The sequence below is a fragment of the Kogia breviceps genome, chromosome 3 (assembly GCF_026419965.1).
Source record: "Kogia breviceps isolate mKogBre1 chromosome 3, mKogBre1 haplotype 1, whole genome shotgun sequence".
Lineage (NCBI taxonomy): Eukaryota > Metazoa > Chordata > Mammalia > Artiodactyla > Physeteridae > Kogia > Kogia breviceps.
Genome location: NC_081312.1, coordinates 33715562 through 33740000, shown reverse-complemented (window position 1 = coordinate 33740000; position 24439 = coordinate 33715562). Strand labels below are relative to the sequence as shown.

General features: G+C 42.8%; 1 protein-coding gene across 3 annotated transcripts in view; it reads left to right on the top strand.

Moving 5' to 3' along the window:
- RAD51B (RAD51 paralog B) overlaps positions 1-24439 on the top strand; it is a 735153-nt gene that overhangs the window by 434437 nt on the left and 276277 nt on the right. For all 3 annotated transcript variants that reach the window (XM_067028294.1, XM_067028293.1, XM_067028295.1), the window contains one exon: positions 23101-23197. In XM_067028294.1, the coding sequence (XP_066884395.1) occupies positions 23101-23197 (97 nt within the window). The remainder of the gene's footprint in view (positions 1-23100; positions 23198-24439) is intronic.

The window sequence follows — 24439 nt, the reverse complement described above, 5'->3', positions numbered from 1 at the left end:
CAGAAATGACCACTTTTGGACATGCTATACTCTTTACCACTTACTGTGTTCATTGTCTGCCTCCCATTTCCAGAATATAGACTCCCCAAGGGCAAGGATTTCCTGCTGTCTTATTCACAGTGTATCCTAAGAGCCTAGAACAGTGCCTAGTGTGTAGTTAAGCCCTTGATACATAGTCCTTGTATGAATGAACTGACATCCCAGTGAAAGGAGAGATGATACAATGTCGTGATGAAGAGCTTGGGCTTTGGAGTCAAATGATCCTGGATTTGAACCCCAGCTTTGCCACTTACCAGTGTTGGTCTTCTGAAAGTGATTTACCCGCTCTGCGTCTCAGTTTTCTCATCTGTAAAGTAAGGATTATGGCACTAACCTTGGAGGTGTGTTGTAAAGATCAGAAGAGATAAAGAGGCAACATGACATGATGGTTAAGAGGCAAGGCTTTGCATTCCAATAGATCTGGGGTCTGGGCTTTACCTTCAGGTTTTGGCTCTCCCAGTACCTTGTGCAATTTTTGTAAACTCTCTAAGCTCGCTTTCTTCACATGTCAAATGGATATAATACTCTGGCCTACCTTGTAGGATAGTGGTCGGGAGGTAATCCATGTGAAACTCAGTAAGGGATCCATTAACTTGAGCTATTTGGAGGATGGGGGTAATAATGTTTGTCAAGTTAGCCTCATTGCTTGCACAAAGTAACTGCTCAATAAATGGTAGGTTTGAGAAAAGAGCGCTATCGTTAGAAGCTTGGGAGTCTCCTAAGTTGATGTCGCCATTTTCTTTGCATTCCCTTTCTCCAGGGGGAGTAAAGCCAATGCCTGTCACCTTTGTGATGCTCGTTTCAACTTAAAAATGGAACAGTGGGGCTTCCCTGGTGGCGCAGTGGTTGAGAGTCCACCTGCCGATGAAGGGGACACGGGTTCGTGCCCCGGTCCGGGAAGATCCCACATGCCGCGGAGCGGCTGGGCCCGTGAGCCATGGCCACTGAGCCTGCACGTCTGGAGCCTGCGCTCAGCAACGGGAGAGGCCACAACAGTGAGAGGCCACAACAGTGAGAGGCCCGCGTACCACACACACACACACACACAAAAAGCAGAAAAATGCAACAGTGAACAGTTTTTATGTGCCCTACTCCCTTCTTTGTCCTGTAATCAATCGGTTTTGATCTCAGGGGTTATCTTTGAATTCTTGGATTGAGTTGCCGCAGGGTGTCTGCTCCACCCACTGATCACTGGGGGGACTTTATGTAACTTGGGTGTTGAGTCAGCTCATTCACAGCTAATGGAATTGGCTCCAGTAGCCGTGGTTTTGGGAGATGGTGATGTCTCCAGGGTTCTGTCAGCTTCTACTTGCTTCTGTGAGAGATGCCTTTACCCAGCTCTGCTCCTCGTTTGTGGTGTGAGTCTCAGCAAGACACTTCACCTCAACCAAACCCTCCAGCTGTACGACCCAGATGGGAATCCGTACTTCATCTTGCCAGGTGAGCCTGGCCAAATTATTCAAGTGGAGAATAAGACTCACTGTGTCTTATTTTCCACTGTTGTAAATTAATGAGTACAGGGAAATAAAAATAGAATGTTTTCACACCACAGGGTTTTGCGAGGATTGAATGAGCTATTGCATATAAGGGCACTTTAAAAGTACTCAGTGATGTTTATTATTATGTTTCTGTATAAAAAATGTTGAAATATTCTACTACTATTTTAAGTTTATGAGCATTCCTTTATTTAGAAAGCTCTGGGACTTCAGCTTCTGCCCCTAGTGCCCTGTGGGGTCCCAAAAGCACCTGATGAAGAATGTATTTGCTTGAACAGAGCCACAGGTGTCCACTACCTCTTCCTGGAAGTGGCCAAACACGGGTGCCTCTCCATTGTTTAGTTTAATATAGGGAAATAATGGGGGTTAACTGGGTTGTTATGAAAGAGCTCAAGGTAATGTGGTGAGGACCCCTTGGGAGGCTACTAGCCAGAGTCAGGCAGTCTGGCAAGGTGGGCTTTGCCTGGTTGTCTGGCCTCAGCCCCAGCTTTGACCCAGAGCTTATCACACTCAGGAGGACGTGGCACCGTTCTCGGTCCCAGAGCTCACAGGGACTGAGTTATAAAAGCAGAATGCCAAATTATTCATTTTAAAATGAAAAAGAAAGCTGTTCTGTGCATTGGAGAGGCACGCCTGTCTAGCTAGCATGTTTTTCCTTCAAGGCAGGTTAAATGAGAAGACGAATTCTTGGAAGGTTACTTGATAAGTACAGAATTGATCATAAAGGGGTTACGTGATTCAGTTGGTTATGGTATCAGGAACTGTTAGCTTGCTGCCTCCGTCTCCATAGTCTAGCTCTGCCTGTCAGGTGATCTGTATGCTCCCGGGAATCACACGCACTGGGGGCCCTGGCAGCCCTAGTTGGGTTTGGAATCAGTGCTGCCGCCATTTGTTTCTCTGACTATCCTTTTTTTTTTTTTTTTAAACAACTTTATTGGAGTATAATTGCTTTACAATGGTGTGTTAGTTTCTGCTATATAACAAAGTGAATCAGCTACACACATACATACATCCCCATATCTCCTCCCTATCCCACCCCTCTACGTGAACACAAAGCACCGAGCTGATCTCCCTGTGCTGTGTGGCTGCTTCCCACTAGCTGTCAATCCTTTTTTTTTTAAATTGAAGTATAGTTAATTTACAATGTTGTGTTAGGTTCAAGTGTACAGCAAAGTGATTCAGTTATGCACACACACACACACATAACACACACACACACACACACACACACATATTCTTTTTCAGATTCTTTTCCATTATAGGTTATTACAAGATACTCAGTATAGTTCCCTGTGCTATACAGTAGGTCCTTGTTTACTTATGTTTTGTATAGTAGTTTGTATCTGCTAATCTCAAACTCCTAATTTCTCTCTCTCCCTCTACCTCTCACGATCCCCTCTGGTAACCATAAGTTTGTTTTCTATGTCTGTGAGTAGATTTCTGTTTTGTAAATAAGTTCATTTATATCATTTTTTTTTAGATTCCACATGTAAGTGATGTCCTCTGATATTTGCCTTTCTCTGTCTGACTTAACTTCACTTAATATGATAATCTCTAGGCCCATCCATGTTGCTGCAAATGGCATTATTTCATTCTTTTTATGGCCGAGTAGTATTTCATTGTATATATGCACCACATCTTCTTTATCCATTCCTCTGTCCATGGACATTTAGGTCACTTCCATGTCTCGGCTATCGTAAATAGTGCTGCTATGAACATTGGGGTGCATGTATCTTTTCGAATTAGAGTTTTCTCAGGGTATATGCCCTGGAGTGGGATTGCTGGATCATATGGTAGTTCTGTTTTTAGTTTTTAGAGGAACCTCCATACTGTTCTCCATAGTGGCTGCACCAATTTACATTCCCACCTCCAGTGCAGGAGAGTTCCCTTTTCTCCACACCCTCTCCAGCATTTATTGTTTGTAGACTTTTTGATGATGGCCATTCTGACTGGTGTGAGGTGATACCTCATTGTAATTTTGATGTGCATTTCTCTTATAATTAGTGAAGTTGAGCATCTTTTCACGTGCCTGTTGGTCATCTGTATGTCTTCTTTGGTGAAATTACTATTTAGGTCTTCTGCCTCTCACGATCCTTTATCTTAATTTTTGGCTGATGAACTTCCTCCCCATGTCATTCTGATACATGTTTTAATTTATATTTTGTCTTTCATCAAGGTACAACATGCATATAGTTTTATAAATCGAATAATCGTATAATCCTTATACTGAAAAACAGCATGTCCCTGCCCCACGTCCGCTTCTCCCCTTTGATTCTTACTTTCTGGAAGCAGCCACTTTCAAATCATTGTACCATGATTGTGTTTCCTTCCTTCCTTATTGATTCTGCTAGTTACCTCCATATTTCTAAACGATATACTTGAATTTCTATTTTTGATTTTCCCATTGAAGATGATGTCTGTGGAAATGACCATTGAGCACCTATTCACTCTTCCCCTCTTTCCAGTATGGTTATATCTTCATATTTAGTTAAAACCATATTTAACATTTACGTTATTGTGCCAATGTAAGTATTCATGGTGAGCTACTAAAATGTACCATTATTATGTTTCCTTCCTCCCTTCCTTTTTCCCTTCCTCGCTCCTTCCCTCCCTGGTATGTATTTTTAATTTTGTCTGTGGAACATATTTCTCCATCCACTCTCCCTCTTTACATTGGTAAGGGCGTTGGAAACCATAACTGCTAGGCCTTCAGCACACCTAGCAAAATGAACAATTCATTAATATCCTCTACTACCCAGCCCATATTCAAACATCTCTGATTGTCTCAAAGATGTCCTTTTATAGTTGTTTAGTTTTTTTTTTTTTTTTTTTTTTTTTTGTGGTACGCGGGCCTGTCACCGTTGTGGCCTCTCCCGTTGTGGAGCACAGGCCCCAGACGCGCAGGCTCAGCGGCCATGGCTCACGGGCCCAGCCGCTCCGCGGCATGTGGGATCTTCCCGGAGCAGGACACGAACCCACGTCCCCTGCATGGGCAGGCGGACTCTCAACCACTGCGCCACCAGGGAAGCCCTAGTTGTTTAGTTTGAGTAAAGATCTAAATAAGGTCCACAAATTCTATTTGGTTGTTATATTTCCTCACCCTCCCCACCCCCCACTTTATTTGTGACATGGATTTGTTGGAGAAATTGGATGTAGAATGCTGCATGTTCTAGTGATTGGTTGGTGGCTTCGTCATGGTGCTGTTTAACTTGTTCTTCCATATCTCATAAACTAGTGGTTATTAGATTAGGATTTAGATTTTTTTAGGCAAAAGTATTCTATAGGTAGTGCTGTATACTTCCTATTTTATCATCATAAGGCAATAATGTCTGGTTGTACCCCCTTTAATGGTGGTTAAATAGATCAGTGTATTCAGATGATGTTAGTCTGATCGTTCCATTGCCAAGTTCCCTATCAACTTTTGACCTAATGGTTCACCTAATGAACATCCATTGATGATGATTGCCTAGATCCATTATTTTATGGAGCACATAACCTATCCTTTTGTTGTGTGATTCTGCTTTGAGTCAAGAAGTGCCGATTACGTAGTTTAACCCCAGAGGGTCATCTTATTTGCCTTATTTCCAAGTCTAGGTTGGGATCAGGGGGGCTTCTCTGTGACCCTCATGTACTACCAAATAAGTGACTAAATTTACATGAAAGCAATATGCTTATATGTTGTATTGGTTACTGTTTTTATTTGAACCTTAGTTGAGCTTTGCTGTTGGCTAAGAAAACATAAACAGAAAAGTGGAAAATTTTGTCAGTCATATTGAAAAGTAACTGGCAGGAAAAAGGTAGTTTGTTTTTTTTTTTTTAAAGAAGTGGAACAAATCAGAGGACTCTGCTTTGGCTCATAATGCCTTTTTTCTCCAGGGTAGGAAAACTCTGAAATCTAATGGGGTCTCTTCTGCCTGTGAGAGAATTGGAGGGAAACTACCAGGACAGACTCTGATGACACACAGTCATTTGAGGACATTTTGGTTATTGTTTTGTTTTAGTTTTTACTCCACTAGTTTGCTAAGAAGTCTTTCATAAAGATTTTTCCTAAACCCCGTTGCATATGAATTAGGGCTTTTCCTTTCCTCTGTAATGGGGCCTGATACCCTTTGATGTGTTTTAGCAGAATTTAGCTTCTAAATACAGTTTGAAACTTAGCTCTACAGTTTGAAACACACACACACACACACACGGGTACACACGCGTACACACACATACACACATGCCCTTGACTCTCTCGACTGACAAGTGGTATTATTTCTTTACTACAAGAACCTGTCCTGTAGGAACCAAGTTCAGTGGCAGCATGATACTGTGGAGACACCTTGCATCTCCTTCCTGAAAGGTCAGGATGTGCAGACCTCAGAAGCTTCATGATGAGGGGAAGTTTTCTCCAGTGTCTCTTGGCTGAGAGGCCTGTTTCCATTTTTTCAAAGATCTCCTTTTAAAGACAAACGAATTCCTGGTGTAAATGTCTGGTCTGTTATTGTAGAAAGATGCAGATTGGTTACCTTTTGAGTGAGTCCTGTATTCCAGAGTTTAAGACCCTCCTCTGAAATATTCTGCAGATCCAAATGTTTACAATATTGGGGCCTCTTCTGCCATTTGGAATGACCTTTTACATAACTTTCAATGACTAAATGATGCCCATCTTTCAAGGCCCAGATCAAATGACAGTTTCCCTGAGTCCCCCGGTGAGAAGTCATCTCTCCGCATCTTCTAGACTCCTGTAGCTCTCTCTTTTCATCCTTCTCATGACAAGGATTATTTATTTGCTCCCTTTCATTCTAGTTTGTTCACCTACTCATGTTACTTCTCCTTTTTAACAGGAAAATATCAGTCTTATCTTTTTGTTCGGACCATAGTTGGTATTTAAGAAATATTTTATTAACATTTTAAATTTTAATAATTAAATAAATTACTTGAGTAATCTTATTTTGTCAGATATCCAGTTTATATTTCAACTATGCTTCAGAGATCTGTAGGGGAATCTGTCAGTCTGATGTAGAGCCAGATTTTTTATTTCAGAAGAGGGAAGGAAAGAATGTGTAGAGGAATTAACATAGAGCTTGGAGATTCAAGACCCACCTGTACCACTTCAGAGCCATTGCTTTAGAGCCATTGGTAGGTATGTCACTAGGGGCCCTACCTGGTAACTTGAAGATCTGTAGCCAAAGTCACCGAAGACTTATTTAAGATTTAGTTCTTTAGAAAGAGGGAAGAAAGGGCTGTATAGATTTATGAGCAGTGGTAGATGGTACAGGGGTGGGATCTTGGGCTCTCAAAGCCCTGCAAGGTAGTGCAGGCCAGGGCAAGGAGGTCTGGGAGGGGTTCCACTCTAGCTGTGCTGGGAAAGGTGAGTGCACAAAGTCCATGGGGTACGTAGATCAGAGAGAAGATGGTGAGGCCTGCAGTGGGAAGCCCTAATTATATACTTTATTCTTTAACCCCCTTGCAGTCTTGCCCTGAACGTACCTAGTCCCAGATATGGCTTTCTCTTGTTTCCACTGTCCTCTTGGGAACTCCTTGGCTGGATTAATGAATGGGACCACTTCTGATAAACCATAACCAGCACTTACAATGAGCCTCGCATTAGTAATGGAGTACTACCCTCAGAGAGACCATAGAGGCTCTAACACTATATAGATAGTCATCTCTGTAGAGAAAAGAAGTGAAGCCAAGATCCCATTGGACTGGGCATCACAACTTCACAAGCAGCTCATACTTGTTTCAGAAAGACACTGAGACCCAGCTTTCTCATGGTTGTCATTCCTTTACCATCAGTCTGCCTCTCTTTGTGAGGTGTGCCCCCTATCAGGGTCAAGGAATGTAAAGAGCATGGGATTTGGAGTCAGCCGACCTGGGTTTGGGTCCATTTATATGCTCTAAACTATAGACTACTCACTTTTCCTCCCTGATGTGGAAAGAGATGTAATACCTACCTTATCACTAGATGGTAAGGAGATTCAGATGAGATTTTATAAAGAATTCTTCCTCATTAACAAGTTATTTCGAAAGCTACATTTTGCCAAGGGTGAGAATCAAAGCCATGTTATAGTCTAATGGCTCTCTTTTTATTAGTGTAAGCGGTTCCCTACACCTCTTGGCACCTTGCTTTCCTCTCCTGTGAAATGGGCAAGAATATCGATACTAGTTGTCTAGAGAAGGAACTTACCTGGAGTAGAAAATGTGCAAGGTAGACATAGGACTGGTGAGTTACCGTTACGCTGTTTCCAATACTACCAATTTCATCTCTTCCAGCAGGATTTAGAATGCCATAATAGTTTTCTTGGTGTCATGCTTGAATTTGATGTATCTGGTTGAAAGAGTGGTTTTGGGGTCACATAGGCATAGCTGCTTGCTGTAAGCTAGGCACGTTATTAAATACATTTATCCTTAAAGTGGAAGAATAATGTCACCTACCTCATAGGATTGCAATGAGGACTGAGGAGGTTATGTAACTAGGGCATTGAGTGAGATATTTGGCGCCCAATGGGGATTCAGCCCCGGACTATATATTGCTCTTCAGTTTTTACCTTCATCAAATAGCATTTATTAAAAATTCCAAATAAGGCATGGTACTAGGTGCTTTTACTTTAAATAATAGGGTGCTAAGGGAAGGTCAGGTTGGGGTGAAAGGGCTGAGGGAGACGGTTTGCATTTGTTTGTTTGTTTTATAATAAACATTAGTTAATATCTCCTCTCCTTCCCCGGTCCTGAGCCTGCTGAGTCACTGTTCGAGCCTCTCGTCCCCATGATCTCTGGCTGTGTTTATGGAATCCAGCAAAACCCACAAGAAACCAGCACTAATAAATGGCAGATCATTTTGAGGGATTTTTGTTTGCGTTCCTGTGCTTGCTCTCCTGGCAAGATAGGAAACCTTTAATAAGACTTTTCCTGAATTATGCTGCATGTGAAATGTGGAATTTTTTTTCCCCCTCTGTTCTACTAACAAATGACCATTTCATGAGGTTTCTTTTCATTTTTTTTTTTCCATCTTCTTTCCTGCTTCTCAGTACATTCCACAAAGAGCTTATTCCTCTGCTGGTTACTGATTGATGGTTCTACTCTGTGTGCCCTTTAATTTTGCAATAAACCAACAAGGAGTTGAGACCACAAACTTAAAGAGGATTGACTTATTTATTTGAGTGGATTCACTGGAGCAACGGCAGGTTTAGTCATTTCAGTGTGGTCCTAGGGAGGGCAGGAGGAGTCCATGAGAAGGAGCACTGTGTTGTCAATAACCAGGCAGAAGAAAGCTTGCGTGGCCTCCCATTCCTGGGCCCCCATTCTCAGCAGTGATCCCTCCCAGGCCTTGATGGGAGCAGGAAGTCATGCACGAGACTCGCCCACAGCTCCAGGATCCTGAATTCAGTGGGACTCCAGATATATGGAAATGACAGCCACCACCCACAGGTCCTATGTCCTTCTTTGCAAAAGGATCATGATGCACCTTAAAAGGCTGCAGGAATAGCCACAAACCTGCCAAGGTCACCAGTCCTTTCAGGCGTAGCCTCTTGGCTGGATGACTTCAAAGACCCAGAACAAACCTCTGTCCCTACTACCTCCATCCCAGCTGTGTCCTCACCGTAAAACTGGGGCCTCCAGGATGCAGAGGCACTAATACGCTTCATGAATTGTTTACCAAACATATTAAGAATCAATTCGTTGTTTCTCACTTAGTACCACGCTGGCATGGAGTAACCAGTCTGAAAATAGTTGCAAACATCATTTCAAGTAGGAAAATAACAAACTTCTTTTTTTGTTGTTGCTGTGTGCGGGCTTTCTCTAGTTGCAGTGAGCGGGGGCTGCTATTTGTTGTGGTGCATGGGCTTCTTATTGTGGTGGCTTCTCTTGTTGCAGAGCACGGGCTCTAGGCACGCAGGCTTCAGTAGTTGTGGCATACGGGCTCAGTAGTTGGGGGTCTTGGGCCCTAGAGCGCAGGCTCAGTAGTTGCAGTGCATGGGTTTAGTTGCTCCGCGGCATGTGGGATCTTCCCGGACCAGGGCTCAAACCCGTGTCACGTGCATTGACAGGCAGATCCCCAACCACTGTGACACCAGGGAAGCCCTAACAAACTTCTTGAATGACTCACATGGACCCTCAATAAACTAAAGATAGCTCTTGTAGGGTATTTAAAAACATAAACTATAATGGAAAAGAATCCAGAAAAGAATATGTATATAACTGAATCACTTTGCTGTATACCAGAAACCTATACAACATTGTCAGTCAACTATACTTCAATTTTAAAAAAATGAAGAAAGTGAAAAAAAAAAAAACAACCATAGTTACTATTATCATTTAGATTTAAGGATTGCTCCATACCCGGTGCTGCTCTCTAAGAGTTGAAGTGAAGCTGGAAAGACAAATGCCTAAATGGAATTTGTTCCAGCTGTGAACTCCTATTCTAGATCCCGATGTTGTTTGTGGCTCTACCACTTTTAACCAGCTAACTGCCTGTTCTTATTCTGCTCTTATGTGGCAACCTTTCTTCTGAAACTCTTGTCATCGCATTTTAGCAGAAGTGAAAATAGTAGCAAAGTGGTTAGTGGCCAAGACAGAAATAGACTCCAGGAGTCTGTATCCTTTCTCTTGCCATACCTGCTAGAGCATGATTCCTCCCTGGCCTGAAGACTCAATGTTTCCAACTCTACCAGACAGCAATCTAACAGTCAACTGGTTTCTTCTTGCTACTGAAAGTTTGTCTTATTCTTAAATGTTTTGAACAGTTTTCCTTTACATGTGATTTTGCATTAAACAGCACAGAACTTGGTCAGTCTGATGTCAGCAAATGCCTTGCTCTGAAGAAATTAATCAACAAAGATCCACAAGGCTGTGAGTTTTCACGTTGAGAGCCTTTTATGTGGTAGAACCAGTGTAGGCTACAGGGCCGGACAGATCTGGTTTGAATCTGGATCTTCTACGTGCTATTTGGTCTGAGAAAATTGCTCAACTTCTCTAAACCTGTTTCCTCATCTTCAAAACGAAGATAAGATAATAATGTTTACTCCACTAAGGTGTGAGGATGAAATGAGCTAATGTATGTAAAGTACTTAGTACAGGGTCTGATACATAGGAAGTGCTCAATAGATGTTAGTTTCCCCCCTTCTCCCTTCCCTCCTTTAGAAACACATAAAATCTCATAACATTTACACTGTAGGTAGAAAGATAAGAATAACACAGATGACATAGCTAGAGAAAAATTCTCATACTGAATTACTTGGTACTGATTCTAGAGTGGGAATATCCAGAACTGAGAAGTCCGTGGCAGCCAGCATAGTTAGGAAAGATTTCATGGAAGAGGTAAGATTTGAACTGGCCCTGGAAAGGTGGAAACTTAAAGAAGAGTAAAGGAGGATATTTCAGACTGGGGCACTTAGCCCAAGTGAGCGAACCGTGAGAAATACAGAGATAGACTATAGAGGTCTCAAGCCTCAATTTTTTCACCGGGAAAACTGAAGTGGATAGAATAAAGAGCTAATATTTGTTAGGCACCTGTTAGGTATTAGGCACTGTCTTAAGTACTTTATATGCCAACTCATTTATCCCTACAATAGGTATGATTGTTGTCCCAATTACAGAGTTGAAGAAAGGCAGAGAGAGATTAAGTATCCTACCTGAAACTAACCAGCCAGTAGGTGGTAGAACTGAGATAGAAACCCAGGAGGTTTGACTGCAGAGCCCACCCTTCTAACACACAACAGCTGCCTCAGTTATTTTTCAGCTTCCCTCACTAGGTAGTTAGCATCAGCTAAGACCATTCTGTGAACAAACTCTGAAAAATATAAAGTATCATACTCGTGGAAAATGGCATGATCGTTCTTGTTAATGATGTCATGTGAGAGGTGAACATGATCATAGGTGAACAACTGAAAGTGAAGAAGGAAGGAATTCAGGATGGCACTCACGTGATATCGGTCAAGTTTAGCGGCACATGTGCCTCACCATCCTCTGTAGCAACTCAGAGGTCTGACACCACCTCACATTTCCTCTTGGGTCGGTGCTCCAGGGGGGCCCCTCCCAAGCCACCAGAGTGGGTATTGGAGACTGCAAACCTATCTGTCATCTGGCACTGAGTGTGATCTGCCCTTGGCCGGGGTATCTGTTTTATGGGCCTATAGCCTGTGATCGGTAGTTGGCTTGTTAGTGGCCATGATGGGAGACCTCCACTCCAAGGGCATTGCCATGGAAGGAAGTCCGTTCCTACTCACCATGTAAATATTTAGCCATTTTAATGTATTTGTTCTGGGCCTATTCTTCTTGTGTCTCTCCTATGTTGACTCTGTTTAATCGAAGTTGATTATTGTTTGCCTTTATTGATATCATGTATTTAAGTATAGACATAGACAACATTGCTTCAGCTCCCAACCTCCCCCCACCTTTTGTTTTTAAATAACACCTTACACAATATCCCTTCCTTGAGGACGTCAAATAAATAGTTGTGTTCAAGAGCATATCTGATGAGGCTGCTGCCTTGGAAATTTGTTCCTAGGCAGACCTTTTGACCTCCTTTTGAACAGATAGTGAGTGACCTTTGCTCCCATTTTATGCCACAGATTCACTCTGGAGATAGAGTTGAATGCACACATCCAGTTACTGAGTTTGGAGAGCCCTTGGTTAGGCTGCCATTTGCCTCCGTGAAATAGAGAAACAAGGAGTCAGACCACTGTTGGCCCGTCCTCCTTTGGAGGTTTCTCAGAGGCCCCTCTGGGCTTCAGCTCCTCCCTCTTATAAGCCACTAACAGTGTGGTGGGGCTGGAGAATCGCCAGGTCAGTGTTTATCAGGCTGGACTCCCCCAAGAACCGTATTTTCAGATTCCCAGGGAGCAAGTGACTCAACAGAAGTGTTTTCTTGGTCTCAAATGAGTCTAAGGAGGGGAAATCAGTTAATAGCAGCAGTCTGTGATGGACAGATCGCAAAGCTGTGTCTTTCTAATCCTCTTTGCAAATCAAAGGGAGGGGAATCCCCAGAGACCAGGCGTACACTGAATAGAAAGCACCACCAAGTAACAAAAACACCTAAAAAGGTCAGCAGAAACTCAGGGGGTTGTTGGAAATTCACCTCCCCTGCCTTTCTGTGGAGCTCAGTGGGCAGTAAGGGTGTGGGCAAAGACAACCAAACTCCACACAAAAGCCACTCGGCCACAGGAAAGGTACAGTGCAAGGAAGGCTGGTAGGAAGGTTTCTTCCATGTCCGGGAACCTCAGAGTCATCTGACAAGTGGCCTTGTTCTTTTTCAAGCCCTGGCTGACCAGAGACTTTTTTGTTCCCATGCTAACTGCAGAATTGCCCACAGTTGGAATATGCGCCATTTGAAGCCACTGTGAGTGCACCGTCGCAGGTCACCAGTGGTGCGTGTTGTTTCCTGCAGTGGGCCTCACATCACTGACAGGATGCTGCTGAGGTTGGGTTGAAGGTGGAAACAGCACACCAGCCTGCTGTTTGTGGCCCCATTACAACTGTCGCCCCATCTGAGGCCCGGAACCAACACGTGTTAACCTCAGCCCCGTTGGGGCCAGTGGAACAGCGAGCCGACAGTGGAACCTGAGCGCTTCACGCCTACATCTACGGCACAATAGCTGCCGGCCCAGGGTTTCCACTACATCCTCTTGCATGCGTGCCCCAGGAGAAGGAGGCCAAGGAGAAAGCCACCCTGTGGTGCCGTGCTGTTTGCTTGTGTGTTTCTTTTGGCCAAAATGGCAGACACAGTTCTACTTCAATGCATTGTCTCTTAAACAGTGGTCGAGGCAATGGCTACAGTGAGGTGGAAGCAGTATCATCATCCATCCCTTTGTGACTGAGTGAGTGTGTATTTGTGCAAAGCCGAGGAGATTCTTTTCTCTTCCTCCATCTATGTTGCCTCATACAAGGCCAGTATCTTCTTTAAGGACTCTCCTACTAGGTTTACCTGTGAATTTCACAATGAAATCTACAACAGAGGTTTTTTTCTTCAGGTCTGTTATAAGAGGTGTGGATTTTACCAAGATTGAAAGTATCCTCACCATAAACACAAAATTATTTAAAGTGATCTCCCTTATTCTTTTTTTTCCCCTCCTATCTTCCTCAGGCACTGCCAATTGGTTCTATGTAAGATGGATTTCCTGAGGTTGGACATGATGAGAATCAATGATAGTGGTGGAATTTTAAGTACAATGCTAATACGAATGTGGTTTGAAACATTTTTCATAGTGGGCTGCTACCTTTATGGTCATAATACACTCATTTTCTTCATGTCTTTTATGGACTCATTTTTAGGTACGGAGAGGTTAGGAGCCTTTCCCAAAATTGCACAGCAGGTTTAGGGACAGAGCCAGAAATAAAAGGCAGGCTTCCTAACTTCCACAATAATCTTTTCTTCAAGCCAAATTGAAGTTTGGTCCTTTTACCACAAATATTTCGAAAGGAAAATCCCCCGTAGCCTTTCAGATTTTCCCAGAAAACAGTTGTCACGCAGACCTTCAAGATGGAACTTGCAGGCTGGAATACTAAACGCCTATCAGTTCTTTATTCTAGAGCTGACAGTGGATATTCTCTGGGCTGAAGCTAAAGAAAAACGAATTTTTTTTTCATAATGGAATGATTTATAATTTTCCAGAGCTTGGCAAAACTAAGCCAGTGAAGAGTAAAACCAGATTTGTGATACTCAGACTTCAAAATATTTGGTCTGACTTTTCCTCGAATATTGGATATTTCCTTTCAAAGCTGGAAGTGACCGGAAGGGAGGAGGTGGGATACGGTCAGGGGAGAGGTGTGAGTCTGCGAGTATGGCTGTCTACACCTGCTTTTGGGGGGACTTACCCTGTTCCCACGCTGCACCCAAAGCACCCCTCTGGCTCTTCTTGGCCTTCTACCTCTGCCTCTCGCCCTCGCCTGTTTCCTTCTCCCCATCCCCCATTTCCCTCAGACTCCCGGCTCCTATTCAGCAGATGGGCTGGAGCAGACACCGTCATGGTTGTGGGAAGCAGGAGGAGAGGACGGCGAAAACCACTCCAGGGCCTTTCTCTCAAGCCTTGGTGATGAAAGGACTCAATGAACCTTACCAATTTCTCACAGGAAAATTCCGGCCTCTGTCTCCTTAAGAGCAAGGCATTCAGTAACCCTTAACCGAGCCAGGATTAAAACTCAGAATTCCTGACTTATTCAAGGCCTGTGTTTAGATAGAAAGGCTCCATCACTGTCATAACCTGGCAATTGGGATCATTTTAGATACCCAAAGTAACATTTTTAAAAAGTGCACCTTAAGCAGATGGGTCGTTTTTTTATACTGAAATAATATTGGTATAAAAATAAGATCTTATGGTAAAAGCCGAACAGACTTTTTGGCCAACCCAGTAATAATAACTATGCCTTCGAAACCTGTGGAAAGCAGAGCCCTGTCATCTATCTATCTATCTATCTATCTCTCTCTCTCTATATATATATATATATATATTTGTATTTGGAGAAAGGTTTGGTTACAGTCACTTTATATTTTTTCATTGAAGTGTAGTTGATTTACAATATTGCGTTAGTTTCAGGTGTACAGCAAAGCGATTCGGTTATACATCTATATATGTGTACACATGTATATTCTTTTACAGAAAGTTCTGTTCCATTACAGTTCAGAGCCCTGCTCATCTGAGAGTGCTAGATTTGACAGCAGGTAGGCAGTCTGGGGCCAGAGGCAGCCCTGAGGTCTCTCTCTTGTCACTCCACTGATGCCCTTCCTCTGGCTGGCCAGGTTATCCAGCGGGCTGCCTGTTTTCTTGGGAGCTGTGAGTGTCAGGACCATCACCGCACCTAGCCCTTTCAGGCCTAGTTAAAGTGGTCTTGAGACTTCTCTGATTCTCTGTGTTAGGCTGTAGCAGGTTTCTAGCAGGGAATGGGCGGGAGGGAGGAGAAAGCAGATGTCCTTCTGGGCATAAAAATGCCCCCGAGACGCCTGAGGTTGCCTCATGATTCCTCTAGCCCAGGAATCCTTAAACTCTGTTGAATCAGGGACATGAAGAGCTTTAGGTTTCAAGCCTCCTGTGGGTTTCAGAAGTGACAAGCCACATGCATCTGAAGCCACCAAAAGCCACTAAAAACACTGGCAGAGTTCGGCTAGGATTGCCTCAAATGCTTGACACTTCCGTAGAAGCTGAAGCTACTTGGTTTGTGGTTATTTATTAACGTCAGAGTATGAAATGACTCGTCACAAGATTGGGCTTGTTACAATGTAGCATTTTCATAACCTTTTAATGTATTTCTAGGCATTAGATCCCTTTGTTCGTTACTTATATTAGATTGAATTCTGGAGACCAGGGTATCAAGGCCTGGACCTGCCCGTGACTCTGGGCTGAGAGTTCCTGTTTCTCCTCTCCTCTGCCCAGTGCTGTCTTAGGAGGGAGAGTGGGCAGGGAGGCCTGCAGACCCCCTTTCTTATCTAGACTATTTAATTTCAGGCAGATCACTCTAGTTCACTCTCTGGAAGGCGGGGATTAGAAAATTTGCCTCTCACCTGCCCCCACAGAAAGCTGAATGAGGGCATGTGCCATATTCTTAGGTCCTTCAAAGAATCTGACTTATAAATATTGAGTTATTGTTTTGTTGACCATGAATCTTTCTTCTGCTGACCGAACAGGGCCAGATATCCCATTCCAACTTATTCTATTCTTTTTGTTTTTAACATCTTTATTTGAGTATAACTGTTTTACAATAGTGTGTTAGTTTCTCCTTTACAACAAAGTGAATCAGTTATACGTATACATATGTTCCCATATCTCTTCCCTCTTGCGTCACCCACCCTCCCCATCCCACCCCTCTAGGTGGTCACAAAGCACAGAGGTGAACTCCCTGTGCTATGCGGCAGCTTCCCACTAGCTATCTAATTTACATTTGGTAGTGTGTATATGTCCCTGCCACTCTCTCACATCGTCACCGCTTACCCTTCCCCCTCCCCATATCCTCAAGTCCATGCTCTAGTAGGTCTGTGTTTTATTCCCGTCCTACCACTAATCTCTTCATGACATTTTTTTTTCTTAGATTCCATATATATGTGTTAGCATACAGTATTTGTTTTTCTCCTTCTGATTTACTTCACTCTGTATGACAGACTCCAGGTCTATCCACCTCATTACAAATAACTCAATTTCATTTCTTTTTATGGCTGAGTAATATTCCATTGTATATATGTGCCACATCTTCTTTATCCATTCATCTGTTGATGGGCACTTAGGTTGCTTCCATGTCCTGGCTATCGTAAATAGAGCTGCAATAAACATTTTGGTACATGACTCTTTTTGAATTATGGTTTTCTCAGGGTATATGCCTAGAAGTGGGATTGCGGGGTCATATGGTAGTTCTATTTGTAGTTTTTTAAGGAACCTCCATACTGTTCTCCATAGTGGCTGTATCAATTTACATTCCCACCAGCAGTGCAAGAGTGTTCCCTTTTCTCCACACCCTCTCCAGCATTTATTGTTTCTAGAGTTTTTGAGGATGGCCAATCTGACTGGTATGAGATGATATCTCATTGTAGTTTTGATTTGCATTTCTCCAATGATTAATGATGTTGAGCATTCTTTCATGTGTTTGTTGGCAATCTGTATATCTTCTTTGGAGAAATGTCTATTTAGTTCTTCTGCCCATTTTTGGATTGGGTTGTTTGTTTTTCTGTTATTGAGCTGCCTGAGTTGCTTATAAATTTTGGATATTAATCCTTTGTCAGTTGCTTCATTTGCAAATATTTTCTCCCATTCTGAGGGTTGTCTTTTGGTCTTGTTTATGGTATCCTTTGCTGTGCAAAAGCTTTTAAGTTTCATTAGATCCCATTTGTTTATTTTTGTTTTTATTTCCATTTCTCTAGGAGATAGGTCAAAAAGGATCTTGCTGTGATTTATGTCATAGAGTGTTCTGCCTGTGTTTTCCTCTAAGAGTTTGATAGTGTCTGGCCTTACATTTAGGTCTTTAACCCATTTTGAGTTTGTTTTTGTGTGTGGTGTTAGGGAGTGTTCTAATTTCATACTTTTACATGTAGCTGTCCAGGTTTCCCAGCACCACTTATTGAAGAGGCTGTCTTTTCTCCACTATATATCCTTCCTTATTCTATTCTTGATTGACCACAAACTCCCTCTTTGTCACCTCCCAAGGGTCAAATAAAAGGAGGCTCTTTATCAAAATCTGGACCTTTAGTCCTGACAGTTCCCTACTTTGATTTCTCCAGGGCTGTCCCACTTTCTCTTCTCTCCACCATTTTCCACTGGCTGGAATATACTAAGTGGCTACTCATGGAGCTCCCAACAGAGATACTTCTTTAATACTTCAGTGTAGGGTAGATCAGACTAGACACATACAGAGGCCCCTTAAGGCAGGATTTATTTCGGACCAGGAGCAGGAGGCATGCATGGGGTGTGGGTATAGCCTAAATTAGTCTGGTCCTAGCGTAGCTGAAGAAAGATGTGCCAACTGAAGGCAGGTGGTCCACAGTGGACACAGAGATTAGTGGAGAGTCAGGCTCAATTGGTCAGTGGACTCCAGCTCACCAGTCCCCTGACCCTGGAGGCTGATGGTTCTTCTGACCAGTGTATTCTGCTCCTTCCCCCTTAACCCCTAGCTATTTGCTTTCGGAAGCTACCTTTTTGATACTTAGTGGAAAAGAGTCATATGTTTTTGTTTGTTTGTGTGTTGGCTAGGTTTTCATCCCCAGGACCTTCTGCCTTCTGACCAAAATGACATTCATTCCCAACCATCTGCCTTACTAGTTCTCCTGGTCTATAACTGCTTCCTATTTTTCCATCTCCTCTCTAGCTTATAAGAGAAGCCCTGCTCTCTCTGAAGGCAGGGCCTATAAGGTTATTTATGAATCTGTACTCTGAAGTTTCTTCTTCTTTGAGACCTTCATTGTTCCCTTGAACTGAGCTTAGGTGTTGAACTACAGTACACAGAAGGGTCAAGTAGGATGCATTTAGGGAAGTTGAATGATGCAAGGGAAACTTAGAACACAGGGGCAAACATAGGATCCCCCCCCCACCATTTTGCCTTGGGAGGGGAACACTAAAAATGAGACTCAAGGTATATGTGACATGATATGAGGAGTCATTTCCTATTCATGCGTACCTGAAGCATCCTACAACCTCACGGCTTTGCAAGGAAGCCTTGGGAGTAAGTGGTCTCTCCATATACAAAGTTGCATGGAGTTAACAGTTACGTTATACAATGTAGAGGGCTGCCTGTTTCCCCTCAGTAGGTAGATGGTCTTCTCTTGCCTGAAGAGTGAACTAAGCTGAATTCCATTTTCTCCTGTCTTCAGATGTAAAGATGTAATAACTACCATCAAAAAAAAAAAGCAAAATTTCCCCTTAGGGGCTTCACTGGTGGCGCAGTGGTTAAGAATCCGCCTGTCAATGCAGGAGACACGGGTTCAATCCCTGGTCCGGGAAGATCCCACATGCTGTGGAGCAGCTAAGCCCATGCGCCACAACTACTGAGCCTGCGCTCTAGAGCCCGTGAGCCACAACTACGGAGCCCACGTGCCACAACTACTGAAGCCCACATGCCTAGAGCCCGTGTACTGCAACAAAGAGTAGCCACCACTCACCGCAACTAGAGAAAGCCTGTGCGCAGCAACAAAGACCCAACGCAGCCAAAAATAAAATAAATAAAATTTAAAAAAAATTGTCCCCTTAGTCCAAGAATCTCACTCTAGCCTTTGGATTTGAAATTGATGGTAGTAGCAGGAAGGGGGGTGGGGTGTGTTGTATGTTTTTAATAAGTCATACTTTTAGAGAAATGGCAAAAGTAGCATGCACTTTCAATTAAATTTTTATGCTTTTTGAGCATATCACCGGCAAATGTTTGTTCTTTGTCATCTGTGTACTATATGTTGTACAAAAGGGAATCAGGCATGGGTTTTTTTCTAAACAAGCAAGGTGTAAAATCAGCAAAGACAATGATAGAGGTTAACATTTAAGCATTTCCCATTGGTCAGGCACTATGCTCAGGACTTTATATGCATTATCCAGTTTAATCCTCAAAACCCTGTGAGTTAAGAATTATACCCAGAGAGTTGTGAAACTTGCTCAACATCACATAGTTAGTAAGTGGTGGAACCCAGGATCTGAACTCAACGTTTGTTTGACTCCAAAGCCCTCAGCCTAATCATCGTGCACACTGCTCTTGCACAAATTTAGTACCAAGTGTCAGAGCCTTCATCTTTCCAGTGGAGCAAAGCAGCCCGAAAGACCCTCTGAAGTGTCAGTCAGAACTCATTTTCGGAAAGCAGATAGTGTTAAGACTCTGTTTATAATGTGTAATAGTATTTGATAAGTTATTTTAGGAGTGTAGTTTTCATGTCTCCAGATTGCCTCAGAGGACAGCACATCTGTAGGCTTCTTCTGCCCAAGTCATGATTATTTATAATCAATGCTATCTGGAAATATTTCCATTTTATCATTTTGCTGATCACAGATTAGAAAATCACAACAATTCAGCAAGAGCAACCCCCTGAGTTTGGTTGCTATGTATCCCTTCAGCAATTTGGCTTTCGGACTCATAATAAAAAGGGAGTGGATTAGCAAAACCACTTAGGAGCTTGTTCTTTTGCCATTGGAGAGTGCAAATGGTTTCTTCTCCATCTACTCTTGCACTGGAAGTGGCACGGGGGGTGGGTATCTTTGGTTTTAGGCTCAGCAGGGTATCATCTTGTTAGCTATGTACAATAAAGCCATCATCTCAGTATAAGTTTCCATTGTAGGACCAGGGAAATAATAATAAAACTGAGAAAAAGTGGTCTGAATATCTTAGTAAATGTATTATCTTTTTTTTTTTTTTTTTTTTTTTTTTTTGCGGTATGCGGGCCTCCCACTGTTGTGGCCTCCCCCGCTGCGGAGCAGAGGCTCCGGACGCGCAGGCCCAGCAGCCATGGCCCACGGGCTTAGCTGCTCCGCGGCACGTGGGATCCTCCCGGACCAGGGCACGAACCCGCGTCCCCCGCATCGGCAGGCGGACTCCCAACCACTGCGCCACCAGGGAAGCCCCCTTATCTTTTAACTTGCAAGTTTCTAGAGAAGACACACAGAGCCTTCACCTCTTTTCCCCTGTGTACACGGTGACATGCTTTGCATAGTTGGTATTCAATAATTATTTTTCTCATTACTGTTACTATATCACTAGTGTTCTAGTCATTTTCACCAAACCACCTTTTAGAAGCATTCCCCCCAAAATAGAGCTTACATGTCTAGATCTCCTGAAGCTTCACTTTTTTTTTTTTTTTAACTATGACAGATACATTATTTTCTTCACTGGTAGAAAAATCACGTGGTATTCTCAAAACAATGCCGGTTTCTTACTGGTCTTGCTTTAAATAATTACTATCATTTTCTTACTGAGATTTTTACACAAATTCTTTGCAACTAAGTAAATCTTAGGAAGGACTAAGACTGGTAGAAATGATCAGGTACTGAAGTATATCCTGATGTAGAAAATTGTGATTTCATGTTCTGTTGTTAGATCCAATTATCTGAAGCATGTGGCATATACTTTATTAGTAATTTATTAACCTATATAACATTCTTCTGAAGGAAATAATAGCAACAACAATGGCTTTACATTTACTGGATATTTATCATGTGCCAGACACTATATTAAATAGCTTACATTGATTATCTCATTCAATTCTCGTAACGGTTCTATAAGACAGATGTTATTTTACCTATGAATAGATGAAGCTCAAAGATTCAAGTAACTTTCCCAAAGTTCACAGTGTCACAGTCAGAATTTGAACCCAGTTTTATTGAACTCCAAAGCCCGTATCCTATATAATAAAGAGGAAAATGAACATCATTCCTTATTCTTGCTCCTGAATATGAGTATTTATGTCTTAAAAGAGCAGGCTATTATTTGGCCATTTCCATCCATTTTAATTGAAAGACTTATCATATGTGATTCTTACCAGTCCAGATGAAAATAAGTGATACAAAAGAATAGGAAGGATAAGATTAGCAAATACTCAGTGGAATACTGCACTATCCGGTCATCGCTGCAGAATAGCTGGGGATTCACACGAGCCTAGTTGACACACAAAGACCTTGGACAGGCCGTCTTTGTTAATAGAGTACTTCATTTCTTTACCTGACCCTGCCATCGTGCTCCCCTCTCAGCCCCCAATTAAGCTGCCATTGGCATAGGATTTATAACGTGTCATTGGTCCATTCAAGAGACAGCAACAGAGGTGTGGCTGAAAAGCTGGACAATAAAGAATGGAGACAATTTCCATTTCTGCTCCAATTAGGGTGGCGGCAAAACCATAGCTGACCCTTGGGACAGACCACAACGATTTGGCTAGTTGCATATTCCAGGTACCAAATGCCTAGTTTTTCAGAAGTTACGTTTCCTCTGAGGGACCAAGATGGTTCACCAAGATGCCCACGATGGCAACACCTCAAATCTTGGGAAATGATGTGACGTTAGTCTTGCTGCAGTTTTCCAGGAGAGAATCTGTGTTTTGTTCTTCCTTTAGGTTTCTAAACAATAGAGTAAATTTTAGGGCTTCCCTGGTGGCACAGTGGTTGAGAGTCTGCCTGCTAGTGCAGGGGACACGGGTTCGAGCCCTGGTCTGGGAGGAGCCCACATGCCGCGGAGCAACTGGGCCCATGAGCCACAGCTACTGAGCCTGCGCGTCTGGAGCCTGTGCTCCGCAACGGGAGAGGCTGCGATAGTGAGAGGCCCGCGCACCGCGATGAAGAGTGGCCACCGCTTGCCACAACTAGAGAAAGCCCTCGCACAGAAACAAAGACCCAGCACAGCAAAAAAAAAAAAAAAATTAATTAATTAATAAACTCCTAAAAAAAATAGAGTAAATTTTATAAATGAGGATTTTTTAAGGAAGAGAATAATTTCTTGATGGAACCACATGTAAAAATATTGTGTGGAAACAAATCATGTGGATTAGGTAATTTTAGAGTCCTTTCTAGGAATTTTAAATGTTATGAACTTTACTTTGTATAGGTCAGATCCTATTAATTTGTGTTTTAAATACATAGTGAGACTTTGGAATGCTTTTGTTAGAATTCAACTTACTGAAAAGAAGAAGAGTGCTATTCCTTTAGAGATGAATTTTATTCTAATTTCAGAAATTTGGAAATAAAATTCTGACTTTCTAGTTAACAAGGGAAGAAGCCCCAGGCATCCAGATGTTAAATTATTGCTTTTCTTCAGCGCTAGTCGTATTGTATGTTGTGAATATAATTTAAAAATGATAAAATGTGCACGTATTCATCTTAATTCCCTGGTTGGCCTTCTGTTATTCAGGTAATATGGTGACACTTCTCTGTCCCAATTTACTCAGCATTTAGAAAGAATTGATTAGTGGTTTAAGCTCTGAAAAAAGTCAGTCTGTTTCCTCGGTCTTCTGTGATTTGAATGACCTAGAGGCTTTGCCAGATAGTTCTGGCCTAAAGATAAAACTGATGCAAGTCAGAGCTGGGGTTTTCCTACCTGCGTACTTATCAGTCTTCCCCTAAACCACAGCCTTTTGATAGCTCTAATAATTAATTTGGTCTTCTCTCTTCTCCCTTCCCTCCGCCTTCTCCTTGTCTGTTCACAGGTTATCTTGACGAATCAAATTACAACCCATCTGAGTGGAGCCCTAGCTTCTCAGGCAGACCTGGTGTCTCCAGCTGATGATTTGTCCCTGTCTGAAGGTAAGGGATCTGTCTTAGAGGGGCTGAAACTTGACACTGACATAGGGCTCCGCCACCGCCTCTCTGCCTTCTGCTGAGAACTGAGACACACAGCTAACAGGGCCTGGCCAGTGAACCCAGCCAGAGCCTGGTGATATAGGCTTGGCCACCTTTCCTGGCATCTGATCCCTTATATTTGGAGAGTGTGTTGCTCTGTCTCTATAAGTGAGCTTCCTTTTTCACCTGAGTGAATCATCTTCATAGGCATCTATCACCTCCACCTAAGGCTCGTCACTCCTCTGTAGGTTCTTTGGAGTCCTCGGTATGAGGGCTGGTGAACTGCTAAATGACTTTGTTTTTGAGACTGATGTTCAAATGTTAGGTAATGTTTTTGAGACTGATGCTCAAATGTTGGCTTTACCCATAGTCCCACAGCAGTTTAACCTTTTGTTTGTGCTGGGTACTTTTGGACTGGCTAAAAGTGTGCACCAGTATCGTGTACTGGAGATGTGGCCTTCCCAATCAGCTTTACAGAAGGATTAAGAAAACCTAGCCACGTTGGTAAATCTGCAAAATTTTCTCCACCCTCCCATGCTAGCAAAGGTCAGACTGGCTCTGGTTTATGTAGCTAGGGGAATTACACCACTGAGCCAGTGGGTGGTTTCTAGTTTTACTGAAAGTTCTTACTTGACATTTCTGGGTTCTGCTAGTTGTAGTCTGATTTCTTTCAGGGCAGAATGCTGTGGGCCTGGGTGGATGAGCATAGCTGTTCCAGGCCCCTCTGCACTTTCCATTTTCTGAGAATTATTCATGATGGAATATATGGGACCTCTAGGGCTAGCAAGGCTCCTAACTGCCCAGGTGGTTTTCCATGGATCGGCCTTGGTTTATGGTCTCAGAAATTGCAAGGACCACATCCCTGCTTCTCAGCAGTGTTTTCAAGAGTGAAAACGAATTACTTATTTATAACAACTGTAGAGTGCTCTGTGTACCGTATTTCCACACTCAGTGATGCATTGTGATTCCCGCTGAAAAGTTGAATCATCAATTTTTGTTCCCTCCGTACACTTCCTTCATCATCAAGTCTACTTGGTTGTCCTTTCCAAATATATCTGTCCCCTCTTTTTTGTGAGTTGTATTGTGATCAGCTGACTTACTAAAAACTCACACTTGGATTATGTTAATAAATTCCAAAATGGCCTTCCCAACTCCAGCCTCTACCAGGTACATCTTACACTACGAAATTAAACTTCCCCATTTCTG